Source organism: Agrilus planipennis, unplaced genomic scaffold (assembly GCF_000699045.2).
Source record: "Agrilus planipennis isolate EAB-ADULT unplaced genomic scaffold, Apla_2.0 scaffold134, whole genome shotgun sequence".
Lineage (NCBI taxonomy): Eukaryota > Metazoa > Arthropoda > Insecta > Coleoptera > Buprestidae > Agrilus > Agrilus planipennis.
Genome location: NW_020438860.1, coordinates 37,929 through 50,857, shown reverse-complemented (window position 1 = coordinate 50,857; position 12,929 = coordinate 37,929). Strand labels below are relative to the sequence as shown.

Below are 12,929 nucleotides of genomic sequence, written 5' to 3'. Positions count from 1 at the left end.
AGAATTAAAAAAAAAAATCTTTTAAAAGGTTTAAATTAAGTCGGGTTAAATGAACGTTGTCTCAAGGGTTAAGGGGAAGAAGAAAACAAAGAGATGTCAAATTTATAACCTATAAATACAGAAAATATTGTTTTTCTAAGCTAATTTGGAAATAATGATTACTTACCACGAAAAAATACATTATTATGATATAGTGAGCTATTCTGCATAATCTAATTGTTCAATATTGATAAATCGAAAACATTTAAAACAAAGAAGCATACCTTTAATTTACTCGAGCAAGTGTTCGACAATTTAGTTAGGAAAAGTAATAGATATTAGATATTTGAGACCTCATTTCTCATATTTAAAACTGATAGTAACGCTTTAAAGCTATGCTTTGAAAAAACTTCTTTTACACAAGAAACAAAGTGCAGCTTCTGCTCAAAATTTGACCCTGTCACATAATTCTAATTCGCTTTCCTGATTGACTTCAGTACTTAGTTTCCTTTCTTTTGGAATAAAATAAAAATAGTTTATGAATGTTTACTATTCTCATTTTCTTTTAGTTTTTGTCTTGAATTAAATCTAATGTATTGCTATTACTGAATACATAGCTACATTTGGTTTATGCAAAGTAGATAGTTTCCAAGCCTAGCAATACTTCTCAAATTATTTCCATGTCGCATTTTATATAAAACAATCACAAATTTAATTATAAGGGCCTCTCTTCATATCTTCAATAATAAACAAGTTGTTCTTGGTCAAGAAATAAAACTCAACCGTTTTATTAATTTACCGTTTAAGGAACATAATATTACATTCTGTTACAACATTTAAAACATTCTAAATAGATACAAAGTAAATAGATCATAGATTTTCCCTTAACCTACTCTTTTCTACAATAATAACTAAACTTGATGAGCGCAATTCGCCGGATACTAAATCATTATAAAAATTTAAATCACAGATCAGAAATCGCTCACATTACGAAAAAAAAACACGTCTTTCATCTCTAATACTGCGAGTAAAACTTTGTAACTAAATCCAAGTCGAAAACGTGTAACTCGCCCTGTTTTCACGAAAAACATCCAACATTTACTTGCGATATATAACCGGAACACAAATAGTATTCTTATAAAAAAAAAAAAAGAACTATACACGAGAGAGAAAACGGAATGAATCCTAAATATATTAAATTAAAAAATGTCTTGTATGAAAAAAATTCACGACGGATGGATAAGGATTTTATGCTGAAAAAAAAAACTTAATTAGTTCAAAACAAATCAATTACATTGTTTGCTATATTTTCTTACATCCATAACCATATCCATTTACTTGCACAAGAGGGGCACTGAATCGGCTGTTTGTGCGGGGTCCAGCGGATCTAAAACCTCCCTTAGCGGTATTTCCCCAACGAGAAAACTTATTACCACCTGTATTATTACCAAAACGGCTCGTCATTTCTAATAATTTCGGGTTAACTACCTGTTAAAAATAAAAATGCGTTCACAAAAATTATTAAACCAGAAATTAGGGGAAGAACTTACTTGGTTGGCTTCCTTCAGAACTGCTACCAAGTCTCTGGCCTGCTTGTAGTTAGAGGGTGTAAAGAAGGCATAAGATGTGCCTGTGGAGCCCGATCGGCCAGTGCGACCGATGCGGTGGATGTAATCCTCAGATGAATGAGGATAATCAAAATTTATGACATATTTGACACCGTCAACATCTACAGAGAGGTGGAACATTAAAAATAAAATCGAAGTCTCAACTTTAAACATCAAGGCATCAAAGTAAAGGAACTTTTAGGAAAAACTTTTCAAAACAAGCCAGCAAACTGCATTTTAATTTCCTTCTTCACTGGCTTAATTAATACAAATAGATTCAGAATCGATTGCTGATTAAAATTTTGAAACAAGTTCACAAAGTTAATTACAATGAAGGCAAGGATCATCTGTTTTGGTATAAGATAAAAGAAAGAATTTTTTTACCGTCACACACATCATCCAAATCGAATTGTATTAAAATCAGAAAAACATCATAGTTTGGTACAGACGAACGACTGTCTATTTTTTTTTTTTAACGAACCCTCAGTGAAGCCCCGAGTTCTATAATACCCCCTAAGACTTGGTGGAAACCCCCTCACGAAGTGGCTGCAGTGTCTGTCATTAAAATAGCAAATGTTCCCACGACGATAAAAACGGAGGCTAAGTGTGTAGGATAGAATAAGGTTACAAGGGAGAAAGATTTGGAAAATAAAAAGGAGTGGAACAACAAATAGGTTTTAAGTGCACTTACAACTGTAAAAAATAATTGATAAGAAAAAGCTAATAAGTGCTTCTACTAAACAAACTGGGGTGCAGAAAAAAAGGACAATATGTTCACAGATGGGGACTTTAAAGAAAAAAAAAAGTGAGTCAAACAAATATCAGGTGCACTGACAAGGGTAGATGTAGGGAGATTGTTGTGTGTGCAACAAAAGCCACATAATGGACACCTAGGCAGATCACTCTGAATAAATAGGTAACAAAATTCTTCCATATTCGGCTCGTTGTCTGTTAAAGAGGCACCGCAAGACCTGCCAGAGTCCGATAGGAATGTAGTTGAATTATTAAAACACTCCCACGGAACACTTTATTATCTCGCTCGTGCCTCTGAAAAAAAAGGACAACAACCAGACTGATTAAGTGATACAATACAAAGCACAAAAACAACCTTTTCTCATATCATAAAAACAATACAATGAAAAGGTAAACAAGTAATACAATTATTTATAAAATAAACTAATTATATCGTTATATTAGTTAAATATCTTTTTGGTTCAAGTTAGTAAAGCAATTTTTGAATATTTTATGTATCTAAATTTGTCTCGAGGTTATTTTGTGCCAAAATAAAGTCTGGGTTGACCCATAATTTAAAAATTTTTTCCGGTAATTTTTTTTATGCGGTTTCAGCGCACAAACTGTACCAAAATACAATAAGAATTAGTATTTGTTTTCCTGTGTCCTAAACTTGTCCACGTTACCTTTTTCATTTATACTCACCAAGTCCTCGGGCCGCCACGTCCGTGGCCACGAGGATGTTGCTGTTTCCATTTCTGAACTCCTTTAGGACGTAGTCTCGNAGATACATATATTTATACATTTTTTTGGTATGTACTTTTAGCTATGGGGCCGATTTTACCTCAGCTCTCTGTATACGGTAAAGAACTGGGCATTTCTGCCATGGTTATGGGAATTGTAACTGCAATCTTACCATTATCTTTCATCTTTTTCAAATTTGCTTTTGGCGTTTTGGTGGACGCGTTTCAAGTATACCGCAAGGTCATTTTTATAGCGATCATACTCGCCATGAGTCTATCATTTTCGGCACTGTGCCTCGTACCGGCTGTATATCTCAGTAATTTCGAAATTAAAAACGTAACATGTGGTTCACTAAAACAGTGCAACCTTTCCATTTCAGTTGTAAGTGATGGCGGTGCCATTTTTTGGCCCTAAACTCAAATAAATACGCTGCAATATTTTTAGGAGGATAGTAATCTTTCCATGAGGAATATTATATGTTCTTGTGACAATTCTACCAAGAACAGTATCAGTACCCTCAAGGGGCTCATTAGTTTGAGCCAAAATTCTGACGTTTGTTTTTTTCGTAACTCGTCTTCGTTTTGTGAATTTGATTGCGATTTGGAATGCCGTGAAGATCTTGACGTTGAAACTTCCAAAACAACTCCAAACGACGAGTTTGATTCGACTTTTTGGTACTTTGTTCTCTTGATGTCCGCTGGGACCATTCTGTTTAATGTTGTGAACTCGATTAGCGACGCTGTTTGTTTCGATATGGTAGGTGACAGCCACGATTACGGACAGCAACGGGTTTGGGGTACCATCGGGTGGGGTTTTGCGGCAATGGTCTCGGGGTTTGCGGTCGACTGGTGGTCACCGGGCCCGGCAAAATCGTACACCCCAGCTCTCATAGTCATGACGATATTTATAATTCTCGACGTTATTGCGTGTACCAAATTGAAGGTGTAGACGATTCGATTCAGTGGTGAACTAATCAGGATTAACGTGGGCCCATTTTATTGTAGTTACCCAATATCGACCCTCCAACTAATATCGTTAAAGATTTGCGAGAATTACTGTCCTCGACAAGTACAACTGCGTTTCTTGTTTTCGTGACGATTGCTGGAGTCTTGGACGGGGTTTTGATATACTTCTTACTGTGGTACGTGGAAGATTTGGCCCTGGAGGCGCAAACAGCTAATGTGAAAGTTGTGGAAGGTTTCGTGGTTGCCGCAGAAACGTTGGGAACCGAAATATTATTCTTTGCGATCGCTGGTCAGTTTCATTAGTACAATTTGTACGGTCTGATAATATCTATTTTAAATATTAGGTAAAATTTTGGATAAAATTGGCTACCAAACTTGTATGAGTCTTTGTTTTATTAATTACGGCGTAAGGTTCGGGTTGATTGCTCTGGTACAGTCGCCATGGTGGATCGTCCCTGTGGAGTATGTAATGCAAGGACCCACCTATGGCCTGATGTATTCCACTATAGTCAGTTATGCTAATAAAATTTCTCCACCCGGCATGTCTGCCACAACGCAAGGTATAGTAGCGGGGTTAGACGATGGGGTTGGTGAGTTTTTTTGATTGATTTGTCGATAATAAACAGGCATTCGGCTAACTGATCCTTACAGGTTACTCCATTGGTAGTTTACTCGGAGGGTTCTTGTATAAAACATTTGGTGGTAGATGTTCCTTTAGTCTGTTTGCAATAGGATCATTTTTGTGTGCTTTGGTTCACTTTTGCTTATACAGAACCTGCCTGAAAGACAGCGAAAGAAGGTTGGAATATGTACCACCATCAAGTGGGGTTGTTGCTGGTACCACGACGGAGAACAAGGAGGCAGACGACTTAATAAATTAAGTCAGTATTTTTTTTGTGTGTTATTCGTTAGTCGATTAAAAATTTTGCACGTTTTAATTTTTTTTTTTTTTCGAAATGTTCTGTCCTACAGTCAAACGTAACACGACCCTTATATGCGCTGTACTCCATTGTGCGCCTTTAAATTTGGCCAAAATAAATAGCAATTGATAGACGAAATTTGAGGAAACGTTATCTTTCTAACAACGGGCAATTAATGCTAATTAGAGTAGTAATTTTTTCGAGTAAATTGAAAAATTGCCTTCTTAAAATTACATACCGACAAACGCGTCTTCTTCAAAAGAGCAACAGGCTTTGCTCACAGTTTTTCCGCAAAAACGAAATGAGTTGGCCAATTCTAATTTTAATTTTCGAAATGTGAGTATAAGCAACAGAAATAAATCTAGTTTTGATGTTTGGCTTATGCGACGATAAAAACTTTTTAGCGTTTCGTTTTTGAAATCCGCTACAGTTGCGCAATTATATCAGGATGTTTCGTCGCATTCGAAGACCATCTTCCCAAGACACTACGTGAAAGGTTTTTGACTAATATGTGCGTTAAAATATCGCAAGCGTCCACACAATTCTGTTTTTGTAGAGGTCAGACCACCGACCCGTTTTGGAAAACCTGTCGAAGTCAAATTCAGCATGAACGTCGTTGATATCAACTCTATCAATGTAGAGGACATGGATTTTCGGTAATTTAAATCGCTCTTTAGGGATTTTTGCACGAGATAATTTGGTATAAAAAAATATTTATAGAATGGACATGTTTTTAAAGCAAGAATGGGTCGATTCGCGTTTGGAAATCCCCGAAGAACTTTTTGACAACGAAGACGAATACGTAACATTGCCCACTGAATTGTTGGACGACCTGTGGCAACCTGACCTTTATTTCTTGAACTCTAAAGTTGTAGGTATGTACTTTGATGGTACGGTACACTCATTAAACGGAAAAATACCTTTATAAAACTTATAGAAATTGCCACGTTGACTCATAAGTTTTCGTCTGTTTCGTTGTACAAAAACAAAACTGTCCATTATTCGGCAAGGATGCATGCCATCGTGGCCTGCCAGATGGAATTTTTGTATTATCCCATGGACATCCAGACGTGTCCTGTGAACGTAGAAAGTTGTAAGTCGTTTAGACTAGGAATAGGTACCTAAATGAACTAAACTTTGTCTGCATCAGTTACGTACAATAATCAAAAGATGACTTTAAAATGGGCCAGTGCCGGGGTGAGTGTGAGCCCTGAACTGAAGCTGCTTCAGTATCACATCGGACAACCCTTAGAGCTGCAAGAGCAAAACGTGTTTACCAACGAGAAAGGGGGTATTAAAATGACGAATTAAAAATAGGTGTGCAGGTAGTAGATTGGTTTCGTTTTAGGAAACTTTTCTCGTTTGGTTGTTTACTTTCGATTCGAAAGGCAGATAGGTCACCATTTGATACAGACCTTTGCCCCATCGACTTTGGTAGTTATGCTCTCCTGGTCCAGTTTTTGGCTGGGATTAGACGCTGTGCCCGGAAGGGTAACCCTTTTGGTAACATGCATGTTGACGTTGGTTACGATGTTTACCGGTCTAAGAACCGATATTCCGCCAGTTGCATACGTTAAAGTATTTTACAATTATAATCACTAAAAAAAGTAGAAATCGGGTACCAGTTACATTTTTAGGCACTCGACCTGTGGATGGCTATCTGTATGCTGTTCGTTTTTGCAGCTCTGGCTGAATTTATAATAGTTAGGGTTTTGCAAGAAAATTATCAATTGACGAAGAAGCAGAGGAATAGTAACAGTCGGGTAGTAATAATTTATCAGTCGATTTATTAAAGAGAGTTGCTTTTTAAAGTGGTACTTTTTTAAGGAGACTGCGATGACGCCATGGTACATTAATAGAAATGATCAAAAGGTTCGGGAGTGCAAAGGGGAGGGTTTTGTACGATTATCCTGGACCAATGTAATTTTTATTATATTTTTTTGTCTTTGTTTTTATAAGCAAAGTGCTTCGTTTTAGAAAAATGGAGAAGAAAAGATATTATGGTGTGAAATAGATCGATTCTCTAGATCGATATTTCCTGCCTTCTTCATACTTTTCATGTCCATTTATTGGCCCTTGTTAGTACTTAGATAAGTAATAAAATAAAAACACTCTACAACATTACTGTATCGCGTTGTAATAAAAATATTCAAGGATTATTTTTGTTACTTTTTTTTTAATCTCTTTAATTACATGACACTATCAAATCATTTTAAAATAACGTCTTGTACGTTTTTGTGGTGTATACTGTTCAAACTTAATATAATATATAAAAGAAATTATGCAATATCAGCAATTTCTTATACTGAAGTGTACGAAGTGTTGCATACCTATTTACAAATAATTCCTTTAAATTTAATTTTTCAAACAATTTTTAACCCAAAGAAAGTAATTAAACAAATTGTTCACAAAAGTGAATTTCGACCACTCGAAGCAATGGTGCTAGGGGGAAGAACTAGTTCAAATTAATTTATAGTTATTGAATTAAAACAAATTGGCCGAATAGGTTTTAATTCAAACACCATCAAATAATTATCGTGTTATAAAAAACTTTATTTAACAATTAAAAAAAATACATTTCAGTCATAATTGAACATCATTATATTTTCGTCTTCGTCCGAACTACTGCTCGTCTCATTTTCACCCTCTATATTTCCTTTAGCTTTTTCTTTTTCTAAAGCCTGCCTGTTAGCACTAGCTCTGAGAATGCATTGCATCGTATACGTGTTAAAGTCACACCTAAAATAATTACAATAATTTTTCTACGTGTACATTAGTTTTATTTAGGTAACTTACAGTTTTGATAACTCCTCGTATTTTCTTGTCAAACCCTTTTGGAGGGCTATAAGTCCCGGCATGTTTTTCTGGGACTTAATTTTCGGACCGTGGATGGTCAAAAGGTGCTCAGCCCAAACCAAATAGAATTCCAAGTGCCTCGAACTCTCCAAAGCACTTGCTATTACAATCAGCAATCGTTCGGCAAATTTCTCTCCCAAATTCGTTAAAGTTAACTCAACTGTAAGTAATTAAAAAAAGTTATATTATTTAAAAAAAATTAAGTACTTGTACCTACCATCATTTACTGATATATTTTCGATAACTTCTTGAATAATACCGGCCTCGTTCAATTTAACTGCCATTACCAAAGCTGAAAGAGACAAGAGTAAGATTATTTTGAAAACTATTTTAGTGCATAAATTAACTGACCGTTAGTTTGATCATCTTTAATGGCTTGCCTAATGGCATCTGGGGTGATGGCGACCTCTAAGTCCCACGGATCAAATACAAGCCCCAAATTTAATGAATAAATAAGTAGACCTTCGGTCGTTGCCGCAGCCCATGCCTCTCCAGTAGGAGAAAATTGTAAGGAATATATTCGAACCTAAAAATTAATTAGTTAGTTAGTTAGTTAGTTAGGAGCTATCTTTTTATTAATGATATACTTCAGGTTTAAATGATCTGGCAGCCATGTCACCCTTTTTAACGCCTGGTAATCTTATTGCCACGTTACCACCCTCGTTCTCTTCGCGTTCTTCGATTAAATTTAAATTACCAAACTCGGTCATCTTTCGTCTATTTATAAAGTCCTAAAATCGAGACCATTTTTATTAGTAAATAAGCAAAAACAATACAGTACATTATTACGTACATCAACCGCGTCGAATGATCTATTTTGAGTGACCTCAAACTTCTTAACTAAAAGTCCCTCTTTTACATTATAAATACACACATTTTTGGACTGACCTCCGGCCAAGAGGTACTCGCCATCTGCCGAGTAACATAAACTCGTAAATGCCCTTAAAACAAACAAAACAATAAATAACAAAGGCCAATGGTGGAAATAGCAAATTATTTACTTCGATTCCAATGTTTTCTTGGCGGTCACAAGATCTGTATCAGATCGTCCACTACCAAGGTCGTTTCTGCCCTCGATGCTTCCCGTTTGGGTGGCAGTGCGCACATGGAAAGTAGTTATTTGCCCATCCAAAGTTGCAACAGCCACTTCTTCCCCATCGGGCTTAAAGGTCACGCATAAACCGTCAGCTGACAGCTCTATCGTTTCGTGATCAGACCCTTTCTCTATCGCGTCCCAAATCCTGAGGGTTTTGTCCCATGAAACCGACGCCAATATCGTACTCGTGACATTAGGATTGAACGCCACACTCCACTAAAAACAAAAAAAAAAGGATTTACAATTAAGAAATTCTATTTTATGCTTAATAATCGGTCTTAAGAATTATTATCCCTCTCAGAAATAATCTAGGGAAGACTATATGAAAAAAAGGCAACAAAGAGCCTTACCACAGGACCTTCGTGTCCCGCAAGAATTTCTAAAAGTCGTCCTGTCTTAACAGACCACAAAAATACTTCGAAAACATCTTGACCACCTGCAGCCACGAATTCTCCACTACTATCCACAGCAACACAGGATAATTGAACGGGTCTTGGGGTGGTTAAAGTTCGGAAATTACGATACCTGAATGATTAATATGAATTATTACAACTACACATGGTGTAAATAGATAATAAAAGACCTTATTATATCGTACGCCCGTACAGTACCATCCAAAGAAGCGGAAACAATAAACTTTTTGTTCCCGCTGAAGGAAACGGCCGTTACAGGGGCCAAATGCTCGCTAAATGTAACGAAACAAAACCCAGACGTGACGTTCCAAAGCTTTACTTTACCATCTTCGCCTCCAGTTACCACTATTTGACCGTCGGGGGAATAACAGATACAGGACATGTTATTAGAATGGCCTTGCTGCTTCAAGACGTACGTTTCACCTGAAAAAAATAATAACAACTACAGCTACAGTTCACGTTGTATACAAAAGAAAAAGTTTTACTTTGCCATTCCCAAACGAGCAACTGGCCTAGACCCCCGCATCCCAATGCAATCCAGTCGCCAGTAGAATTTAAGGCTATTGAAGAAATTTTTTCATCCGAAACGCTGAGAGAATGTATAAGACTTACTTCAGGAAGTTCGTAAATAAAAAATGCGCCAGTAGAAAAGCCTACAACAAAGTAAAAACTTGGAATACATTATTCTATAATTTTAAAAAATGATTTTATACCTGCCACCAGCACTTTAGTTGCTTTGTGGTATGATGCAGCTGTAAGCACCGCATCTTTGCTTTCTTTTCTTACATCATCTGCTAGATAGTGCCTTGCAAGTCTCTTATAGTACATCTTTTCTTTCTTCTTGTTCTTTTCATTCTCTTCCTTATCATCAATATCCAGTTGATTTAAATGTTTTGATATTTCCTCTTCACTTCTTTCAATAACTTTGGTAAGGTCTACGTCGTCTTCTTGAAGTTCATGAGAGGGTTTCTTTAAAATTCATTTTGTAAATGTGTAAAAAAATTAATTCGATAGCTAATTCACCTGTTTCTTCTTTGGAATGGGCTCTTGAAATGGTAATAAACCATCTGGATCAATAGAACACTCCCAAATACATGCCTGACCATTCCTACTGATTGTGGTGATATCATAGCTTTTATGTTCAAAAAAACACGCCACAATTACGTCAGTATGTCCACCTAATGCATAGGTCTTAAAATTGTCCCACCTAAACAGTAATAATTATTTTTGTTTTAATTAATTCAGTAATGGCCTAAGTACTTCTTACTTTCCCAATGAAAATAACTTAATAGACATGTCTTTAGACCCAACAGCAAGTATTTTGGAGTCAAATGACCAATCTAAACATGTAGTTTCATCATAAAAATTATGAAAAACTCTTTCCATAACAAATCCGTTGTACTGGCCAGTGAATGGACCTGGTGCTTGGAAGACAAACACTACAACCGGACAAAAACTTAAATTAACTCCAATTAATGACATAAACCTTATTACACACCATTGTTTTCTTTGCAAACTGCAAAGTGTTTGCCATCTGGACTAAACTTGATTGCATTCACCTTTCTTTTAAACCTATATTTGTGTGTGACAGTTTGGGAAACTAAACTTATCATAAACGCATCCCCTTGTTCATTAATGGCNTAACAATAGTTTTCGAAAGCAAGTGAGGTTTGAAAGTCCCCTACTACATGCATCTGTTACTCCTAATAGAATTAAAAGGCCAGCTGATGTTCAGCAACGTTTTACTTCCCCCAGTCTAAGTGGCTATGAAAAAAATATGGATCCAAAGAGGTATCCTTTGTCTGGACTAAACTTGATTGCATTCACCTTTCTTTTAAACCTATATTTGTGTGTGACAGTTTGGGAAACTAAACTTATCATAAACGCATCCCCTTGTTCATTAATGGCGACTAAAATGTTGCCATTTGGACTTAGATCTAGAGCTACAAAGTTGTATCTGCTTTCGATAGGTAAAGTTGATGTTTTATGACTAAAATTAGAACGTTATATTCGGACCAATAAATATCCATGATATGATAAGGTACCTTTTTAAATCGTGAATACTAATTCGATTCCCCACAGGGCTAATCACTGAATTACCATCCGGAGTGAAAATAATGTTACCTCTTCTATAGACAGTTCCCAGTAAATTGCTAAACTGGTATGTCAAGGGAAGAAATGTAATTAAGAAAATAAAATTCATATTATTTTGGCGCTTACCTTATAGGAAAACTTCATATTGCTTTTTTAAATTTAAATTATTTTCAGTTTTTCACGTTTTCTGATGTAAACATAACCTTATCTGTCACATTGACGTTTCTGAATGTGTCTAAAGACCCTTCATGAAACATCATTTTATAATAATCGAATTAATACTACTTAGTAATTAATTATATTAAACTCAGTTCTTCTCGAAGAGCTTTTTGTTTTACAGCTGCTCAGGTATGAATAAATATGTATTTACAATAGAATTAAAAAAAAATTCTTTTAAAAGGTTTAAATTAAGTCGGGTTAAATGAACGTTGTCTCAAGGGTTAACGGGAAGAAGAAAACAAAGAGATGTCAAATTTATAACCTATAAATACAGAAAATATTGTTTTTCTAAGCTAATTTGGAAATAATGATTACTTACCACGAAAAAATACATTATTATGATATAGTGAGCTATTCTGCATAATCTAATTGTTCAATATTGATAAATCGAAAACATTTAAAACAAAGAAGCATACCTTTAATTTACTCAAGCAAGTGTTCCACAATTTAGTGTTAGGAAAAGTTTTAGATACTTGATATTTGAGATCTCATTTCTCATATTTAAAACTGGTAGTAACGCTTTAAAACTATGCTTTGAAGAATCTTCTTTTACACAAGAAACAAAACGTTTACAAGTGCAGCTTCTACCCAAAATCTGACCCTGTCAAATAATTCTAATCTGCTTTTCTGATTTGACTTCAGTACTTTCTGTTTCCTTTCTTTTGGAATAAAAAGAAATAGTTTATGAATGTTTACTATTCTCATTTTCTTTTAGTTTTTGTCTTGAATTAAATGTAGTGTACTGCTATTACTGAATACATAGCTACTTTTGGTTTATGCAAATTGGATAGTTTCTAAGCCTAGTAATACTTCTCAAATTGTTTCCATATGTCGCATTTTATATAAAACAATTACAAACTTAATTATAAGGGTCTCTCTTCATATCTTCAATAATACACAAGTTATTCTTGGTCAAGAAATAAAACTCAACCGTTTTATTAATTTACCGTTTAAGGAACATAATATTACATTCTGTTACAACATTTAAAACATTCTAAATAGATACAAAGTAAATAGATCATAGATTTTCCCTTAACCTACTCTTTTCTACAATAATAACTAAACTTGATGAGCGCAATTCGCCGGATACTAAATCATTATAAAAATTTAAATCACAGATCAGAAATCGCTCACATTACGAAAAAAAAAAACACGTCTTTCATCTCTAATACTGCGAGTAAAACTTTGTAACTAAATCCAAGTCGAAAACGTGTAACTCGCCCTGTTTTCACGAAAAACATCCAACATTTACTTGCGATATATAACCGGAACACAAATAGTATTCTTATAAAAAAAAAAAAAAA

The 12,929-nt window shown here is 35.2% G+C and overlaps 5 protein-coding genes across 9 annotated transcripts in view; 3 read left to right on the top strand and 2 right to left on the bottom strand.

Moving 5' to 3' along the window:
• LOC108738985 overlaps window positions 1–5,091 on the top strand; it is an 8,412-nt gene extending 3,321 nt beyond the window's left edge. For 2 of the 3 annotated variants that reach the window (XM_018472620.1, XM_018472621.2), the window contains exons 2-6: window positions 3,145–3,443; window positions 3,507–4,004; window positions 4,067–4,316; window positions 4,372–4,617; window positions 4,679–4,961. In XM_018472620.1, coding sequence (XP_018328122.1) covers window positions 3,145–3,443; window positions 3,507–4,004; window positions 4,067–4,316; window positions 4,372–4,617; window positions 4,679–4,908 — 1,523 coding nt within the window. In that variant the 3' untranslated portion in view covers window positions 4,909–4,961. Of the gene's footprint in view, window positions 1–3,144; window positions 3,444–3,506; window positions 4,005–4,066; window positions 4,317–4,371; window positions 4,618–4,678; window positions 4,962–4,999 lie in introns of those variants that run through there. The other variant, XM_025973107.1, reaches the window with a different exon arrangement.
• Window positions 752–12,929, bottom strand: part of LOC108738984 (ATP-dependent RNA helicase p62) — a 16,752-nt gene continuing 4,574 nt past the window's right edge. Inside the window, exons 4-7 of one of the 2 annotated variants that reach the window (XM_025973100.1) lie at window positions 3,024–3,084; window positions 1,530–1,708; window positions 1,296–1,467; window positions 752–1,232 (exon numbers count right to left, since the gene is read on the bottom strand). In XM_025973100.1, coding sequence (XP_025828885.1) covers window positions 1,228–1,232; window positions 1,296–1,467; window positions 1,530–1,708; window positions 3,024–3,084 — 417 coding nt within the window. In that variant the 3' untranslated portion in view covers window positions 752–1,227. The remainder of the gene's footprint in view (window positions 1,233–1,295; window positions 1,468–1,529; window positions 1,709–3,023; window positions 3,085–12,929) is intronic. The other variant, XM_018472619.2, reaches the window with a different exon arrangement.
• Window positions 5,102–7,079, top strand: LOC108738987 (glycine receptor subunit alpha-4). 2 transcript variants are annotated; one of them, XM_018472623.2, is made up of 10 exons: window positions 5,102–5,283; window positions 5,352–5,443; window positions 5,504–5,603; window positions 5,668–5,822; window positions 5,885–6,040; window positions 6,098–6,238; window positions 6,296–6,525; window positions 6,585–6,713; window positions 6,775–6,867; window positions 6,925–7,079. In XM_018472623.2, the coding sequence occupies exons 1-10, from the start codon at window positions 5,123–5,125 to the stop codon at window positions 7,039–7,041; spliced, it is 1,374 nt and encodes a 457-aa protein (XP_018328125.1). In that variant the 5' UTR covers window positions 5,102–5,122; the 3' UTR covers window positions 7,042–7,079. The 2 variants fall into 2 exon arrangements, with proteins under 2 accessions (XP_018328125.1, XP_018328126.1); XM_018472624.2 differs by having other exon boundaries at window positions 6,585–6,710; window positions 6,925–7,078.
• On the bottom strand, window positions 7,480–11,640 carry LOC108738977 (periodic tryptophan protein 2 homolog). The gene is made up of 17 exons (XM_025973067.1): window positions 11,533–11,640; window positions 11,358–11,470; window positions 11,159–11,302; window positions 10,811–10,890; window positions 10,580–10,751; window positions 10,336–10,519; window positions 10,026–10,281; window positions 9,798–9,965; window positions 9,483–9,735; window positions 9,250–9,424; window positions 8,805–9,115; window positions 8,597–8,744; window positions 8,391–8,534; window positions 8,155–8,329; window positions 8,021–8,095; window positions 7,744–7,963; window positions 7,480–7,686 (listed from the first exon to the last, which is right to left on the bottom strand). The coding sequence occupies exons 1-17, from the start codon at window positions 11,548–11,550 to the stop codon at window positions 7,527–7,529; spliced, it is 2,796 nt and encodes a 931-aa protein (XP_025828852.1). The 5' UTR covers window positions 11,551–11,640; the 3' UTR covers window positions 7,480–7,526.
• Window positions 10,962–12,929, top strand: part of LOC108738981 — a 10,211-nt gene continuing 8,243 nt past the window's right edge. The window contains exon 1 of the mRNA XM_018472615.2: window positions 10,962–11,103. Coding sequence (XP_018328117.1) covers window positions 11,090–11,103 — 14 coding nt within the window. The 5' untranslated portion in view covers window positions 10,962–11,089. The remainder of the gene's footprint in view (window positions 11,104–12,929) is intronic.

Coding starts and splice junctions, on each gene's coding strand:
- LOC108738977 (XM_025973067.1), bottom strand. Junction 10,282..10,335: donor CCATTCCAAAGAAGAAACAG/GTGAATTAGCTA, acceptor TGAATTTTAAAG/AAACCCTCTCATGAACTTCA. Junction 7,687..7,743: donor TACGAGGAGTTATCAAAACT/GTAAGTTACCTA, acceptor TAATTATTTTAG/GTGTGACTTTAACACGTATA.
- LOC108738987 (XM_018472623.2), top strand. CDS start 5,123: ATGCTAATTAGAGTAGTAATTTTTTCGAGTAAATTGAAAAATTGCCTT. Junction 5,823..5,884: donor CTTGAACTCTAAAGTTGTAG/GTATGTACTTTG, acceptor TAAAACTTATAG/AAATTGCCACGTTGACTCAT. Junction 6,239..6,295: donor GTTTACCAACGAGAAAGGGG/GTATTAAAATGA, acceptor GTTTCGTTTTAG/GAAACTTTTCTCGTTTGGTT.